Below are 18,977 nucleotides of genomic sequence, written 5' to 3' on the forward strand. Positions count from 1 at the left end.
TATATCATTTAGTGTTTTTATTGTAAGGTACAATATTGCTATTATTTTCCTGCTAAAATCCTTAATTTTTCATTTACGCAAATCTGTGTCCGTGAGGCTTACGCCTCAGACCGCCTCGAGGCTTACGCCTCGCCTCACGAACGAAAACCGCCTCGAGGCTTATTTACGCAATTTTAAACCTTGTGCTAGTGCATGATGAGTCAAATCATAGATGTTTAATAAACGTGCAAACTTAATGTCTAAAAATGATGTGTGGCCTAAGACAAGTTGAACTAAAATTCTCTTTCCTCAAGAAGTGTGCAACTACTCCAAAAAAGTGTGCAAATGCATCATAAAATATATAATTGTGCTGCGCAAATGCACTGAAAGACATGCATGCCACCCAAAGTAATAATCAAATTGACAATTAAGTCTTATGCATATGCTCCAAAAAAACATGCTAAATACTTGAATTAAAAGTCTGAGAATATTGAGCTACCTAAATATAAGTTGAACTCAAATTTACTCCACTACGAGAATCATGCAACTACTTTTTTTTTTAAGAAGTATGCAATTACTTTGAACATTTTTTGAAACTCTCTTTTAAAAATTATATTCATTATAGCACCGCGCTCCTTACCAAGCTATTCTACCTATAAGGCAGATTTGTAAGTCCCACATTTTTAAAGTTTGATCCTCCGTGTCCCCTAGACTGGAGTTGACAAGTCCTTATCCTTGATAAATTGATGCAATGTCAAGTGAAAAAGGATTTTCTAATCAAGTAAATTTACAACCAAATATCCGATCATGATACAATAATAGTTTGTCTTACGTTTACATAAAGCCTTCAAAACCCATAAGAAAGTAAATCTATATTTCCAAAAATATAAGCTCATGATATTGTGTTAAAAAATGCAACCTCAAGTGTTAATCACATACTCAATCCTCAACATATCAGGTAGAATCAAGAAGGTTTGTGATATAATAATTGTTAAAAAAATTCAAATCATACACATACTACAGAACAAATCCTTTGTGAGCAAAATTAGCAGAGTTGATAAGGTTAGAAGTAACAAAATAAAGACATTCCAATCCTGATGATGGCTATGTTAACAGTGAATCTCAACTGAAGTTGGATTTTATTTTCAAGATGCACCTAAATCCCAATAGAAATCATTTCAAGCTTTAATCTCAAAAATAGATAAAAATTACAAAAATATATAAATGCAAAAGCAAAATCTATCACCCTAAGCTTAAAGCAATAATCATCCACAACAATTTGATGGGATGAAAATTTTAAGATTAACCTATAATAAAAGAGTTAATATCTTATCGAGTGTATTTTTATAATCATGCTCAAAAGATCTATCGTCAGTAAGAACATGACATATATCCTTTTATCAGAAATGGCATAACTAAATAACGATTATGACCGAATCCCTTTGTCGGATGATTTTTCCGCAATATGGCACTATTAAATTATGATCATAGCCATAACCTGAATGTGCCTCAATAGCTCGAGGCCCCCCAATTTGTGAATCATATGATGCACTTGATAGAGTACAAAGTCAACTTAACTAAGGTCAACTTAAATTTATCCTCTTAGATAAATATTCAGCCTAAGTCTATATGTTCTCCTTGAATGACGTAACCTATAATTATCAACAAAGATCCTTCAGTTATGTTAGGTCGACTACCTCTGATTAACTACTCCAAAGATTGTGACAATCTAGACCAACGGAACTATAGGATCTTAATCAAATTCATCATTATTCGCCCCATCATCTGCCTTTAGCTAACATAGATTAGTTTCCTTCAATCCTAAAATCAAATTGTTGAACTGTATGCTAAGCATTTAGCACCTAACAACTAGCATTTTCGAAAGTTCTCTCTTGTCATTAAGAGAGATAATAAACCATAGGAGTTTGCACCCACGAAAAACTTGGAACTAAATCATAAAGTCCTCACAAAATGAGAGTGAAATCTCTTATAATGTCTTATCTACAATCTAATTAGCCTTCTAAAAAATTTTCTATGAACCTAAACCCTCTCAGTGGAGCCAGGCACGAATATTTGGACCCCACAATGATGCTCAAACAAGCATAAACGAAGACGCTTCCCCTATTCCCCTAGTAGACTATGAAGCCATGAAATTTAGGCCAATAAACCCATTAACTGGTGTCTACAGCAAGACTGATGTGAATAAAACTGTAGTGCAGGAATGGGAACGAATGGTTGTCATTCATATTCTCCGTGGGATGGTTCATCCACATGTTAGTCTGGATATTTCTCACCTGAAAAATCTTAAAAAAGAAGTCAAATGTGACGTCAAGCTAGGATTCCCTAAAGGTAGCATGGCATCAAATGTTTTCAAAATCAGAACTTATGGGGTATAGTGCCGCATCTTTTGTAATATTTGAAGACTTAATAAAAGTAATAAAGACAATGACCATAATTTTTAAGATTATTTTATCAGAAAATTTAGAATCTGGTATAGACTAATCTTCTGGAGTTCCTAAGGAAACGCATTCACGTAAATATATCTTTCAACAGATTAAAATGTTTTTTGTTCATGCAAAGAAAAATTTTACGGTGGCGATGTAGAATACTGATCAGCCTAATGAAATGCTCTTTTGAGATTACCACAGAAATTATTGCCAAAGATTTAAGGCTTCATTAAAAAAATGTAGATCTTGGTTAGAAAATATTAGAAACGACCTTTTTTAATTAGATTTAAATGAGAATTTAACTTTTAATATGACACAACATAGAAAAAATATTCATATACCCGACCCACATAATGGGATAAAGGCTTGATGTTATTGTTGTCGTCGTCAAAAAATGTAGATGCCATTCAGCCTGCATCACTAGCATGTAAATAACTTTTATACAGCATATCTAGAGTTATGGCTGATATTCTGCTGTACTCTTGAGGGAAAAATATCTGTTACTTATATTTGAGAGATGTTGAATAGCATCCAATATGCTTTTCTGAAGGAGACACTGTCGTACAGTGGTATAGGTCCTAAAAGTGGTCAATGGAACTTGAACATAGTTGAATCTGCTCAAACCATTGAGGACACTATCAAATACCGTCCCAACCATTCTAGCCGTCCCTTGGCTCTTGGTCCTATGGCCAAGATGGAGATCCATGGGAGGCTAACCTGGATCACGCCGATCTCCTTTCATATTCGGGTGGCTAATTTAGGAAGGATTATATTAGGGCAATTATGCATTATTTTATAATTATTTGTTCTTTATTAAGATATCTTGTATATATTTATAAATACGGATAGTTTTGTATAATAAAAAAAAAAACTTTTTCCTCTCCACTTCTACAAATTTAACATGTGGTACCAAAGCCTTCATTGGCTTGGCCGAAATTTTGAGTTTTTTTTTTTTACTACCGAACTTTTTGAAGGAAAGGCCAGCAGGTTCCCGGCTTGTTCGTTCATGCGTGCGTCCAACCAAGAGGAGGGAGAGTGCTCCATCCCGCGGTCTCTACATTCAATCGGGAGAGACAAATGTCTCATGAACCCTGTGCGTGCGTGCGACCGAGCGAGACAAGAGAGGCGTGTGGCAAGATGATTCTACGATTGTGTTTGGGGCGGAAACAAGCGACATCGTGTGTCCTCGAAGCTTGTCGCACACAGTAGCCTTCTCTCACGTGCGTCTTTGGGAGAACCGAGAGGAGCCAAGCAAGAGCTAGTGTCTAGATGAGAGATCATGAGACTGCACAGAACGAGAGACCATGTGTCTTGACCAACGTGCATCTGGACAGCTTTTGTCTCGTTCCTCTGGCCCCCGAGATTTATCGCGTTCTCCACATCTGCATCAAATCCTGTTAGCATGCACGCCGACACAGGTTCCCACCACTGGCCTTCATTGTCAAAATTCTAAGGAATGCAGTTTTTCACCACCGGCCTTCATTGCTGGAATTATGAGGATAATAGGTCCTTCTACTTCCTTCGTGCATCCAAGGCTAAGAAGAGATCGAGCAGGAGGGCCCCCTCTTGCATGTGTTTGGGGCAAAACTGAGTGAAAGCCTCCTCTCACATGCATGCGACTGCACAGGATGAGAAATTGTGCGTCTGGACAGCAACCAGGGCCTCTTGGGCACGGCGGCATCAAGCTTGGTCTTCGTTCAGTGTGTGACATCCAGAGTCGACAGAACATAAGCGAGAAAAGACTAGCGCAGGACCTCCTGCAATAAGGCTAGAGGGATCAGAGGCCTTGCATGAAACTATACAGGGTCGATCGAACAGAAGTCTGTTTGGGTGGAGTCGGATGACTAATTTGTATTTGGGAGAAGGCTGGCTCGATCATATGGCCTGGGAAGGAGGAGATCTGAGTGTCGAGTGTCGAGCCACTTGAGACATAGTTTTCTATTATTGTCCCTGAAGCTTGATGCAACCCTAAAATTTTTTTTTTCTACTGTCGTATCTTTCATTGTTGGTCTTCCCTTGATAATCGAGAGGGAGACAGACCCAAAGGATAATTAATCTACTTTCCCTGCAATCCCACCATCGGCCTTTATTGTCATTTCCGGTATCTTGAGGGATACTGTTCAACGCAGCCTTCATTGCTATCATTTGCTACCGCAACGTTTGATGCTAATTCCTCTGAAAGTTTTGACCAAATGGAAGACTCTATGGTGCACCAAGGGACTTGATAACACTACCTTTATAGGACTGATTATCAAGCTGGGAATGACATATGTGTATTCCCCAACTAAGGGAGAGTGTCAAACACCATCTCAGCCCTCCTAGCCGTCCCTTGGCTCTTGATCATATGGCTAGGATGGGGATACGTGGGAGGCTCACTTGGATCACGACAATCTCCTTCCACATTCGGGTGGCTGATTTAGGAAGGATTATATGCATTATTTTGAAATTATTTGTTTCTTTATTAAGAAATCATGTATAGATCTATAAATAGGGTTAGTTTTGTATAATAATTAAAAAAAAAAACTTTTTCCTTTCCGATTCTTTGAATTTAACAGACGCTTTGAATACAGCTAAAGAAGCATTACATTCCAAAATATGGGATAAAAAAAGTGACAAACGAAAATGACACAGCCAATGTGAAACCCTGGACTGTAGAAACATGAAGTCATGATAGAAGACCCAACTTAATAATCTCAAATAGCACAAAAATGCTGTGTTCATATTTATTTTTGAAAGTAACACATGCTAACCTCATCAAAATTAGTGACAAATGATAAGCTCTTATTTTGAAGAACTTTACATTTAAGGCAAATGCTACAAATTTAACAACCGTGATTACATAATATAAGGCGAAAAAATGAAGAAACTCATTATGCATAAAAGAAAAAGTTAGAACCTTTTTTGGCTTAGTGTCTGTGTACGCTGTATTCCTCAAAGGAAGAAAAAGTGCCCCATACAAATAAAGCCTTCTCTGTTCGTCCTGGGATTTTGAAAGGTAGTTGAAACTTGAAAGTTAAAATGAAGAACATTCAGCACGGCAAATAAGTGAGAACTCAAAAGGAATTCCAATCAAGAGATTGAAAGCCATTTACGGGCATTTTACAAAAACATAGCTAATAATAAGCTAGCATGACTCAAAACATTGCCCAAAGTTAGAAGGATATAAAACCAGGGCCTTGGAATTTTCACTACCCCTAAAAGACTGTATTAGCTGACCCATAAAAGGTAAAAAGACTGAAAAATAAAATACTAAAAAATGTCAGAGAACCCTGATAGCTTAAAAGTCTAATATTTAGTTTTCAGAACCGTTCATATTATCGACACATGCATGCCATAGAATCTGATTCTGATAGTATTAGACCTGGACCGGCCAAGGAGGGCCGGCTAAACCAGCCCAGGGGATGGTTTACTCAAGATGGGCAAAGCAAGCCACCGGCCCTCTTGTGGGGTCCATTACTTGAAGAGGAGGGGGTGGTTTAGGTAGGTTTTGATTTAGAGAGAGAGTTTGTTTAGTAATTGGGATTATATTTGTATGCTTTAAAATATATGAGGGAATAAGGATTAGGGTTAGGGTTATCTTGTTATTGGATGAATTCTATTTTGGTGCTCAGGGTTGCTTGGGTTCTAGCTCTAGCGGCATCTAGAGAATTGGGAGAGATAGATCCTCCATTCGAATTAAGGATCAATTGTATCTTGTTATTTTCTTCTCTATTTCATCCGTTTCTCTTGAATTCTACAAGTATTTCCTATCAAATTAGCATTAGAGCTGTGCCTTGGGCATAAAAACGAAGCCTTTCCTAGCTGAAATCGGCAGAATTTTTCCCCCAAAAGGGCAGATTTCTGCTGTTTGAAGACAAAAATTTTTACTGTTTCTATTGTTGGCCAAAGATCTGGATACTGATGGCGGCCAAGAAGGTTGATGCCTTGGAAGAATGACTTGGAGGAGAGATGAATCAAATCAAAGCAACAGTGGAGGACAGAATTTCGTCCATGGAGGATAATTTCTCTAACCTAGAAGAGATGGTGAAGAAGGTGATGGATCTTCACAACCAAAAGGCGACATCGAAGGCAAAAGCGCCGGTAGGAAGGAATACCAATTTCGGTAGTCGTAGAGATGATCACGATGTGGAGATCTTGGAGGGAGAAGAAAGAAGAACTCTTCAAGAGCCTATTCCTAGGGAGGAGATGGGTGGAAGGTATGGGGAGAGGAATGAATATGTGGGGTATGAGCGAAGGGGTGCTGATTTTGGAAGAAGAGAGGCTAATTACGACCACATTGGTGCTAATTTTGAAGGAAGATGGGGGGAACTTGAGGAAGGGTTTGAGTACGAATGTGGAAGGGACGATCGGGATACTTGGGTTGAAGGGAGGATCGGGATACTTGGGGGAACCATTCGCTGGGGGAAGGGGAAATTACGAAGGAATTAGGGGAATGGAGGAGATCCAAAGGTAAGAAAGCTGAGATGTCCATCTTTGAGGGGGAGGATGCACACATGTGAATTTACAAGGTAGAGAGATATTTCACCATCACTGAAATGACAGAGGATGAGAGATTGAAGAAAGCCGACCTATGTTTGGAAAGGAAGGCATTGACGTGGTGCCAGTGGAGAACATGAGGCGGTCCATACAGAGTTGGAGGGAGTTCAAAGAGTGCTTAGAGGAACATTTCCGAACCAGTAGCGGAGGACTTCTATGAGCAGTTCTTTGCACTAACCCAGGAAGGCTCAGTGGCAGAATACCGCAAGAGATTTGAGTACCTAGCGAGTCGATTGGATCAGCTATCTGAGACTCTGTAGGAGGGGAACTTCATGAAAGGACTCAAACCAAATTTACGGGCAACAATGAGAGTGATGAGGCCTCGTGCCCTGGGAGAGACTATGGAGTTAGCACAGTTGGTGGAGGATTAGAGGCACCTGGAGATGGGGGCCAAGGGCATTAGCTCAGGAAGCTCGTACTCGATAACCACCACGCTTCTAACATTAAAAGGGCTAGTTTTCGAGAGGCCCTAAAGGAGAAGCCCGTAGGAGGGGGAAATTTCAGAAAGCTCGCTGAAAAGGAGGTACATGAGGAAAATGCGAAGGGACTGTGAGAGGTATACCCAGGGCATAGGTGTAAGGATCAAACTCATCAAGTTCTCACTGTCTGTGATGATGAGGAAGCTAAGGAGGGAGAGAATATGGAGGTGGTAGTAGAGGGAGGAAGAGCTGCATCTAAACATGGCAGAGGTCTCCTTGAACTCAATGGTGAGATTTACTTCAAATCAGACTATAAAGGTGTAAAACCCGAAAATGTTGAATCGTTGCGTCGCGACGCATTGCGACGCACCGAGATGAAAATAGACAAATTTTCGAAGTTCTCAAAATGTGATGAAATAAATTTTATAAAATTATGCATGAAATTTCAATCGATTTGATATAAAGAACTTAGGGTTAATTTTGCACTAATTTAAAACTAAAAATCATCGAAGAATATTTAAGTGCAAAAGACTAAATAACCCTTCCTAACCCTTAAGAGGACTTATACATGTAAGGGCAAATGCGTAATTTGGCAAACCCCCACCGCCCAAATAGCCTCATAAGTGACCGAATTTTTCGGTCCCTTCATTCGTTCGTTCAACCAAATGCGAGAGAGGGAGAAAGGGCGGCGGGCAAAGCTCGGGTGGGCGGTTTCCGGTGGCTAGGTTTGGGAGAAATTGAAGGGAAAGTTTTAGAAAAGCTTCAGGTATGTTTCTAACCCTAGAATCCTTTCTTTTTACTTAGATTTTTCATGAAAAAAAATTAAAAAAAAAAATCTAGGGTTTCTCCAAAGCATAAAGATTTTAAAAGAAAAACATTTAGGGACATTTGGGGAGATGTAATGGTAAGTTCTAAACACAAAATGTAATGTTTCTTCCAAAATTTTGAGATTTTCAAAATTATGGCTTTTTCCAAAACTTAAATTTTTTAAATTGCTTTCACAAATGGTATTCCTAATGGTTTATGAAAATTTTTTATGGTGAAAATTTGGATTTTTCACAAATTTTCTATTTTCTTAATTTTTAATTTAAAATAATCCAAAAATGCTTAAGCCATAATTATTAATTAAGTGATAGGAAGATTTTGGCATGCTAATATGAGGAAATTAATAAAAATTTGATTTTTAAAATTATGGTTTTAAAGCAAAACCGAAAATAGAAATTATTTTAATTTAATTTAGGAAATTGTAAAGTGTTAAAATATGAAAATTTTGAATTTAGACAATATTTCGATTTTAAAAATATAGGATTTCTTTAAATCCAAAAATAATTACATTATAATGACAAAACAATTAATGAAAATGAATTAAGGATTAATGTTAAACAATTAATAATTAAGGTTAATATTAAAGACAATTAATGAAAATGAATTAAGAGGAATGTTGATGGCATTATAAAATGAAAATGAATTTGAAATAAGGTTAATGTTAATGGCATTACTCATGTAATAAAAATGAATTAAGGTTGTTAATGATAGAATTAAGGTTATTTTCTTTTAGATTTTGGAAGAGGGAAAGGAAAGGCGCCTAAAGGCTAAACGCCAATTTGTGCACGTCCAATAGGTCGATAAATGTGATTATTTTAATTTCAGATATTTCTTTTTCTCCGAATTTTAGCATGCTTTAAATACAATGCAATTTAACATCATATGGATAGCTTAGCATATTTTAAATACAATGTAATTTGATATCATATGCATAGCTTAGCATGTTTTAAATACAATGCACTTTGATATCATGTGGATAGTTTAGAATGCTCTAAATGCAATATACTTTGATATCATGTGGATAGTTTATATTACATATTCATTTCTTTTAAATTGTCTTAATATAGAATGCATGAACACTACATTAAGTAGAAACATATATTTGAATGAAGTGTTAACATTCCCCTACGATAAATATTGTATGAATTGAATGTGAATATTGGTGCGGAGTATCCAAATGGTAAAGGGCTCTTCGGAGCAAATGATAAAGGGCTCTTTGGAGCAAATGATAAAGGGCTCTTCGGAGCAAATAATAAAGGGCTCTTCGGAGCAAATGATAAAGGGCTCTTCGGAGCAAATGGTAAAGGGCTCTTCGGATCAAATAATAAAAAATGAAAGAAATGACCAATTGAATGTATACATGATCAGTACAAATATGATACTCCGTTACGAATGTATAAAAAGAGTATATGTATATTCATACTACATATAGAGTATGAAAGACAACAGGAATAATATAAACGAATGTTACAGAATAATGAAAAGAAAAATGGTCACATCTAAGCTAACATGCAAACTTAGGCATATCAAATATATCTGCATGACATGTTTATTATTTCTTTTCTCTAAGCATCAATGCATTATACAAGGAAAATTACACGCATATTGTGTATCTTTATCTTGTTTTCTAAATTTAATAGCATAACATATTAACTTCTGAGCGTTGGCTCACCCCAGTTGTGGGACAATTATTAGGAGAACCGGCTAATCAGTGATGACTAGTCGTTTACCTACCATCGTAGGGAGATGCCGGGTGACGGGTTCTTTTTGGTCATTTTGATGTTTTGTAATTAATTGACCCGTAGGACAACATGTGATAGGGGGACGTCTATTTTTGTAATGGACTTTTATTTGTGTTATTAATGAAAGAAAATGTCCCTTTTTTTTAATTCAGTGGCTCTTTCTTACAATTACATGCATAAATTTTATGATATGTTAAGTTCGACATGAAAGACAAATGTAATTCTTTCAATATAGATCCTTGAGTGTGATAATGTGGGTGGGAGCAAACGTGGGCTGCGGGCAGGATTGGACGCGATCAAGTGGGGGGAGCACACGCAAGCCACAGGCAGAAGCGGATGCGGTGCGATGACGCGGGCTAAAATCTGAATTTGGTGCGGTCAAGCGGGCAGTCATGCGAGTCATTTTCGGGTTGGCGGATTGAACCGAACCAGACCCAAATTTTCAAACATGTCAGAAACTAGAACTCGAACCCGACCCGTTTGTTAAACGGGTCAACCCGAAATCGGATTTTTCAGGTCGGGTCATAAGTTGACACCCCTACTCAATAACAAGACCAACATATTTGAATTGTTTCAAAACATTGTGAAATACATTCAATAAATTTAAAGGTATCATATCCCTTGTATGAAGTTAAACATCCTGTTCGATCAATAAAGAAAAGAAAATTAAACTCAGGAACGATGAACTTACGCTGAATGTTGAACAGCCAACTAGTTGAAGTACATTCCATGCTGCATCTATATGTGAAACACAAAGTCTGTTCATAGGTGAAGAAAAAGTAGGAGTTTGCAATAAGTATACAATGAAAAATAAGGAGTACTAAAGTTAATTAAAAACAGAAGATGGAGAAACAGTTAAATTTCATTATTATATTGACAATAAAATCATCGTTTGCCAATTAGTTTAAGGTTTGGAATAATTTCACTGTACTACTATCAAAGTTACTAAATCAAGGAGAGCATGCAGCAAGACAATCTCAACTACGTAACCAAAAAATAAAGTCCCGCAAAACGCCTGGCTCCATCTTTGAGATCAAGGAAAAGTTGGTGATAAATAACATCTTTAATTCTATTGAGAAAAAATAAATAAAACAGACCTGTTACAACCTTCAACAATCTCAGGTTGTGCGTTCTCCGGCAATGTGAAGACTGCATAGAACAATTGCAAATCACAAATATAAAACATTGCTCTCACAGGTTGGTTTCCAGAAATCATCAGATCAATCTGTACAAAATCAACATATAGGGAGAAAACAATCAAACATTACTTTAACAGCTTTATTAACCAGGTTATTAAATTGGACAAAACATTGAACTTAAGCCAGTAACTGCATTGTGTGTCAAGGAATACAATTTCTTTGCTGGCAACATAACATTAAATCTATAAAAAATTACTGTTTTTTATATAAGTAAAAGTGAAATACTTCATGACCGATGCGTTCTCTGCTAATTTTGCACATGAGAGCATCTCTAACTTCATCATCGGAAGCGGCCTCTTTTAAGTCTTCATTCAATTTAAAATTAAACCTAGCACCTGTTGCAGTGATCAACAACAAAAGAGAAAAATAAAGCTTGACATTAGGGAGGATGGTTAACCATTTACCATAAATGATAAGCTAAAACATTCATTAAAATAAGCACTTTAACAAACCATATTTTAAGTTCTATTAAGGATTCACAGATAACATAATATATTAATATTGTATTGCCATGCATATTTGAATTGTGGTCCACTAACTAGATGGTCCAGATGTGCCCACCTAAATTCAGGTAGACAAGTCAACAAAATATTTTTTCCATACAGAGGAAACCATAGCACTATGAAGATGAAATGGCAATATGCTAACTAGAAAATGCTAGAAATCTCCAGTGTTTGTGGCTTTGTGACCTGCATCTCTTAATTTTAATAAACTCCAATATGCCAAGTCAATCTAAGGTACAGAAGTCAAGTAAAAGCTCAAAATAATCCCCCGACTATTAATAACTTCCAATTTAGTCTAAGAATTTCACAATGCCCCAATTTAGTCCCCCGACTATTAGAAAATTTCTTAATTTGATCCCAATGCCAAAAGTAACCGTTAAAATTAAACCCAAAGTTAAATGTGAGGGCATTTTAGATATTATGGTATATATGAGACTAACTTAATTTTTTTTATATGATAAATAATAAAAATGATAAAAAAAAATTATATAATCTCGCATACACCATAATACCCAGCATACCCTCACATTTAATTATTGGGATTAATTTTAAATAATACTTTTGGCCTTCGGATCAAATTGGGATATTTTCTAAGAGTTGGGGGGTTAAATTGGGTCATTATGAAAGTTTGGGACTAAATTGAATATTTACTAATAGTCGGGGGACTATTTTGGGCTTTTACTCTACATAAATCAGTATATAAAGCCCAGCTCCACTAAAAACCCAGAAAAAGTGGTTCGGTCCCGTACAAAGTCAAACTACTACTATATCGTAGCTCATTTAATAAGAGAAGAAAAAATGTCCATCAGAATCAGCCTAATACCTTTCAGAAATGTATGGACAAAAAAAAGTGCATGACCAAATAATTTGTATCCGATAAAGAAATTTTTCAGAGGAAATCACGTTTACCAAAACGAATTGCTCGTAGAACACGAAGGGGGTCATCCAAGAAAGTTTCTTTTGGAGGTAAGGGAGTAACAATATATCCATCCTTCAGATCCTGAACGCCTGAATAGAATATTAGTAAGACAAAGCAGAGCAAGAGAAGCAATTGCAATAATGCAATAATCAAGCGACAGCTAAAATTTTAAGAAATACTGACCCCTTCCAGTTAAATCTTCCACTGAAGTGGTGTTAATATTGTAGAATAAACTGAATAAAAAAATATTGTTAGTGTAATGCAGATATACAATCAAAGAAGACAATAGACAGCCAAACTAGAGCTGAATTGACTAAACTAATCCTGGTAATAAAACTTCATGAAATATTTGATTAGGTAGCAAGCATGATGATAGTTAAATCCGAGTATGTGCGGTTGCATTTCTTGCTTTTTCTCCCAATTTGATGTCTACAAAAGAGCATCTGAAGAGAAATTAAAAGCAGAGGTTCTACGCTATGACAGTCCTCGAGAGGTGAATTATTTTTAATGTATCACCAATTCATAGAATAAATGTGATCTGAAGGAACGACCAAGCAGTGAGCAAGGAACATAAAGAAGGTTAACCATTAGTTCTTGAGCAGAAAATCAATAAAATGACAATCATTGAGCACATAATAAAAACTGAAAAGTTTTTTCTTGAGTGCGAAAAAATTTGCAATTGTACAAAAAAGTTTCAACTGTCCGGTTACAAGTCCATCTATCAAATTATTATGTTAGGCAAAGTTAAACTCACAACAAATAAATGAAGTTCGGATTGTGCCAGATAATAATTTCCCATAGGAGCTTATGTATGGTTCTTTTCATTCAACTTAGCATGGAAGATCCTGTCAGAAAGCTGTTTGTGGTAGTCAAAAAAGGGGTATTAGAAGTATTCTGATGCTTTCATAAGAGAGCTGGATCACAACATACATTTCCGGAAATAATTTTAGTTTTCTTTCTTGTTATTGCAAATTCTCAAATTAAAATTTTATAGTTGAATGTTATGTTATTCAAAATACCACTTCATCAAGATACATCAATGCAGAAAGGTAGGCAATCACTAATTTAACATAAATATAGACTAAGGTTTGGTGTGCTTAATTTAAGCAATAAAAATTTGATTGGAAAACGAGAGCATATCAAATTTAGGATAGCAATAAATAGCGAAGAAAAAACACAAGTGTATTGTTTGTTAGGCTTAACGCATTCTGCATCATATTCTCTTGGTTCCTGCTTTTATGCATAGTTGTGAAGAATAAAAAAAAGAACCACACAAAGTACTCGATACACTACCTATTGATAGTCAGATCCCTACGGTAAGCATCTTCTTTGGCAGTTCCAAACTTCTGCAAAGCAAACGACAGTTTGATATAAACTCTCCAAGAGACAACAGAGCTAACTCAGGTAGAAACCTCAGTTGTTATGTGACAGTGTATATACCATTTTAGGGATACGGCTATTCTCAGCATAAGATTCAGATCTCAAGTTAACAAAATCGACCCACGTACTGCATATGCGCATCCTAGCAGTTTCCAGGTGTTTAGATTGATCTGGATTGCTGCAACACGTTGAGAGAGTCATGTTGCCAATAAATGATTAAGGAATATCAAACTATTAAAATAGCAAGGCTTATTGATTGAGAAGGCTATCCATTAAGTGCAAGATTGAACTCAAGTTATGCATAAATAATAGAAAAACAAAGGCAAAGATAAGAGGACAAAAGCATTCCCAGAATATCATGGAAGTCTGCCATAAAAGCAAGTTCCCCTAAGAAGCGATTCCAAATAAACATGTAAATGTTCTCACAATAATAGATTATTATTATCTTAGTGCAATAGTAAGCAAAGCACCTCAATATTACTATGTTGTGATCTTATTGTTCTTATAAGAGTTAAGCTAAGTACGACATGACAATGAGAAAATCTTGGTAACCAAGCTAATCTCTACAAAATAAATTAATTCAAGGCCAGTGAATAAGACAATTTATCTATGGTTCTTGAGATATGGTATAGTTTTCAAAGGTGGTAGGAAAGAATAAAACTACAGGTTATGGAATCACAAACAATACTGTGATGAAAGAATTAATGCTGGTAGTGGATACACAAACAAGCATGCAGCGTCACTGAAGCCAAACTACCCGAGTTGTCTTCAGCCTATAAGGAATTCCTTTTGATTTTGTGAGGAAAAACTTTTGTACTAAATACTTTATAGAAAACCAATTTCCAGGATATATATCAAAAAGGATGAAATTTGTAAATAACAAATCCAGTAAATAATCATGAAATGAGAAGAACCTGGAACATGTTTGGCTACAGTATAGACAGCTATGAAGCATATTCATCAAATTGGCAGTACAGGGCAGATTAATTGCAACTTCCGTTAAGAAAAAGACATCCAAATTAAAACTACTATTTGTAGAATAGATGTAAAGTTTTGGGAGCTTGAACTTTATTAAAACAAAATATCATCATCATCAGCAATATTTATAACGCATGACGAGCTATGGAAGACAAGCTACAAAAAGCTATAAATTTAATGGGTATCAATTAATGAGTGCCTCACATGAGAAACCACAAACTTTAGTCCACCCAAAAATCATAACTGAGGAATTAATGAATGAAAGTAAATGCCTTTTAATCATTTTCAAACATTTTGTCGTAAGTACCTTGATTAATCATTCACATATCAAAATTTGGATTGCAAGGACTGATTAAAAATTTCACATACCATTGGATAACACCAATTCCTTGCTGTTCTTCACCAGCGGAGTGCAAATATTCATTGACCTTTTCACAAAATTCTCGACCCAACATGTTGTCCAACGCTATATCAATATCATAACAATCTTTTCCCAAAAGCTGAAATTGTATGATCATTACATCCAAAGATGTGGAACAAATTAAGGGAAAAAAAAAGGAGAAAACCATAACAACTTCGTCCAAGTTTATTGGAACTAATGTCTTCTTAAGATAGAATACAAAGGTAAACGGGCAAACGAAGCAGCACACATAGTAGTAACAACAATGATAATAAAACTAGGAGAAGGGTGGGGATGAAGTCAATATAATGATGATAAATACTAATGTGAAAATCATAATGCTAATGACAATGAAGACAAAAAAGATGAACATTTTGAGACTAAAGAACTGCAGATTTACTGAACAATAAATGCCCTTCTAATTTTACCCAGGACTCCCAAACGACACTTCCATCACTAGTTTCTGATATAAGACTCTTGAAAGATCCTGGACTGTATATGTGAGCAATTGTTTCTGGCAACGCATGACTGAAGAGTTGACAATGTTTTGTCCTTTAACTAAAGTAATGATAGTGCGCAAAGTTTGGTTGTATTCATCCTAGTAAACTATCAAGTGAATAATAAAATATAAGTTCAGCATTCTTCAATGACAACAATTATAGTAAATCTAATAATTAGAAAGGTAGTTTGTCCGCCAATAATTTTTTTTTAAAATATCATATTTTAAATACTATAGTGATATACATGCCTTAAATCTTACCGATAGTACTTTTTTGGCTTTATTTAAGCCAAAAAGAATATGATCATACTATTAATGTATTTATTATTTGATATATTATTAAAATTTTATTTCAACGCTATAAGCAAACCATTTTAGCTGTTTGCAAGTACTAATCAGGATGACAGTTCATGTATTTTCAATATTAGGAATCATAAATATAGTGAATATACGAGAATGCCCTTTTTTCTCAAGAAAGATGACAATTCATGCTCCCATGCACAAAATTAATAAATATGAAGACATTAAACATGTTGGTGCATCTTCTTTATCAGAATAATATTAACTTATAATATTCTATTTTTTAAATTAATTGCTTGGGTTCCTTTTTTTGATAAAAAACAAATGAATAACTTGAAGTTACTCTTGGTTGAATGCTAAGACCTTTTAATAGTAATATAGATTGAGAAAAATAAATTAACGATGAAAGCATAAAATATATTACAAAGATACTACAATTTAGCAGGGATCTTTCATTCATGGTAAGAGCAAAAAGAAACCCAAGCTTTAAGTCTTAAAATATTTAAGTATTGTAGCTTGACTTTTGTTCAAGGTAAACTACAAGACCACATCAAATCACCTTTCTGTAGACATGAGCATCACCTTTTTAGTGCCAAATCTCAAATTCCCAAAAGGGCTTTTCACTCTCAACTAAATGAATCTAAGACCAAATGTGCCTGCTAGATGATATCATAAAATTAACGTCAAGGAAATAAGTAGAAAAATCCTAAAAATACAATGATAGAATTTGTTCAAAATGATTTCTGAAGAATAGTTTTAATATTTTGAATAGCCCTCAATATAAATGAATGAAAAATAAACATTTTGTGATGCTAACCTCAAATATTTGGGATAAGACTAACGATGATAATGAGACTAAATGTTTCTCATGAATTACGTGGGAAGGAGCCCAAGTCAAGTTACCTCACTTGAGAAAAAAATTAGCCTCTCCCAACTCTAAAAAGTTAGGATATGGAGGTAGAGCCCCGAACCATCCAGCTCCATTCAAAAATAAAAAGAATAAAGTTTAATTTGTGGGAGAGAATGAATAAGAATTCAAGGAATTATAATAGTTGATTTTTCTTAGTTTATTTTTTCATTCTAGAGGATGTATTATGATCTCAAAAAACAGATTTAAATTTGTCTTTCTCAAGCAAAACATAAGCCTCTCACAGCTCTAAGAAATTGTGCGAATGAAGTGGTAAAAGGCAGAGGAAGGTCTAATTTTTGGAATAACTAGGCGTTGGCAGGAGATTTGAATGGGTTCCCCGATCTTCTGTCAATTAAAAGGAAATGCTTTGATATCAAGAAAACAAAGAAAAAACAAACTAAAAAATGAATCTAAGTGTAATACCATAATGCTTATAAATACCCAAAAATCCACGACATAGATATCCGTAAATAATTTATAATGACAATGGAAAAAGGAGCAAACATTCACAAGAGTGTAAGCAATTTCTTGTGATACTACAAGCGAAAACATTCAAATTTGTAGGACATTCTAATCAACCAAACCAATACAATGCTAAACAGAGCCTTAAACTGTTTCAAGCAAGTCTCAGTGAATATAGGTTCTCCCAATATTCTAGTATGCATAATATGTGGGAGGTATGGATGTCGTGTGTCTAATCAAAATCATCTTCACGGAGAACACCAATCAGTTTCAAGTTTCATCCCCTGGAAACCTTCCTCAAAGCATCTCTCCCAAAGTATAAATATCAAGCGGATAAGCAAATAATTCAATGGATAAATGTAGCATCAGACTAAGAAGAAACACCATTAATTTGCCTAAACCAAAAGTCATCAAATTCCCAGGTAATCTATTAACTTGCATTATAGTTCTCATATGCTAGTCTTAGGAAAAGGCATGTCCCACTGTTAAAAAAAAAACAATTATAAATAATTCATAATTTTTAAAATCAATTTTCCCCGGTCATTAGCTTCTTAGCAGTCCAAGTTCCAACCTGTACAAAATCATCACTCTCTGAAGAAGCTTTCCAAGCTTACCGTCGAAATAAATTTCAAACAATTCGCCTCACCAGTTAGACTAAAAACCAGCATCAGAATAGGAACGAGAAGTAAGAAAAGAATGTGAAGATAGCAGTGAAACTAGAAGCCCCACCTTATCTCGGACCCAGCCCCCAGCAACTCTGAGTTGCGTATTCAGCTTGAAATGGTCCACCACGTCGAGCAAACGTCGGAAGATCGTCCCCTCGTTCTCTGTGAGATCAATCCGATCCTTCACCACCGTTCGAGGCTCCGCAACCATGGTTGAGACTCCGGCACGGCAACGAACACCGAGACAAGGAAACCCTAGTGTTCTCTTCGAAGGGATGAAGAAAATAGCTTGCGTTGAGAGGAAGCAGAAGCGATGCGACGCTATTCGCCGGGAAGTTAAGAGCTTTGCGTAACTTGGGGAAGCAAGGTCCATGGAAATTTATAGCATCGCCGCAACTCGATTCCCTCGCTCTGGAGACGGGTCTAATGTTGCGCTCTATCGTGCGGATGGTAGTAGATCACAACCGTCGGTTAGAAGGATCGGCAAAAACTGAAAAATCTGTCCCGGCTTCTTGGAAAAAAAAAATTATTTGTTTTTAAAAAGTCTAAAATAAAGTTAAAATTTACAATTTAATTAAATTTAAAATATTTGTAAAATCTAGTCATTGTGATTAATTTGATTTGATGTGAATTTAAAAAACTAATTTTATTTAATTAAACCTGAATTAAATAAAAATATTTTTTTAAAAAAGTTATCAATTATTATTGGCTTTATTGGATATAATTATAACAATATTTCAATCGATTTCAATTTGGACAAGAAAATATTATTTAGTTATTTACTTAATTTTACTTGTATATAATTATCTCACAA

At 35.4% G+C, this 18,977-nt stretch overlaps 1 protein-coding gene across 1 annotated transcript in view; it reads right to left on the reverse strand.

Moving 5' to 3' along the window:
* The window catches only part of LOC110109410 (putative CCA tRNA nucleotidyltransferase 2), a 28,971-nt gene extending 10,374 nt beyond the window's left edge, over window positions 1-18,597 (reverse strand). Inside the window, exons 1-10 of the mRNA XM_020840477.2 lie at window positions 18,228-18,597; window positions 15,297-15,427; window positions 14,010-14,127; window positions 13,863-13,915; window positions 12,753-12,802; window positions 12,560-12,658; window positions 11,373-11,482; window positions 11,046-11,173; window positions 10,640-10,706; window positions 5,323-5,406 (exon numbers count right to left, since the gene is read on the reverse strand). Of these exons, the coding sequence (XP_020696136.1) occupies window positions 5,323-5,406; window positions 10,640-10,706; window positions 11,046-11,173; window positions 11,373-11,482; window positions 12,560-12,658; window positions 12,753-12,802; window positions 13,863-13,915; window positions 14,010-14,127; window positions 15,297-15,427; window positions 18,228-18,536 (1,149 nt within the window). The 5' untranslated portion in view covers window positions 18,537-18,597. The remainder of the gene's footprint in view (window positions 1-5,322; window positions 5,407-10,639; window positions 10,707-11,045; window positions 11,174-11,372; window positions 11,483-12,559; window positions 12,659-12,752; window positions 12,803-13,862; window positions 13,916-14,009; window positions 14,128-15,296; window positions 15,428-18,227) is intronic.
* Window positions 18,598-18,977: the final 380 nt, after the last annotated feature.

This window comes from Dendrobium catenatum, unplaced genomic scaffold, assembly GCF_001605985.2.
Source record: "Dendrobium catenatum unplaced genomic scaffold, ASM160598v2 fragScaff_scaffold_537, whole genome shotgun sequence".
Taxonomy (NCBI): Eukaryota; Viridiplantae; Streptophyta; class Magnoliopsida; order Asparagales; family Orchidaceae; genus Dendrobium; species Dendrobium catenatum.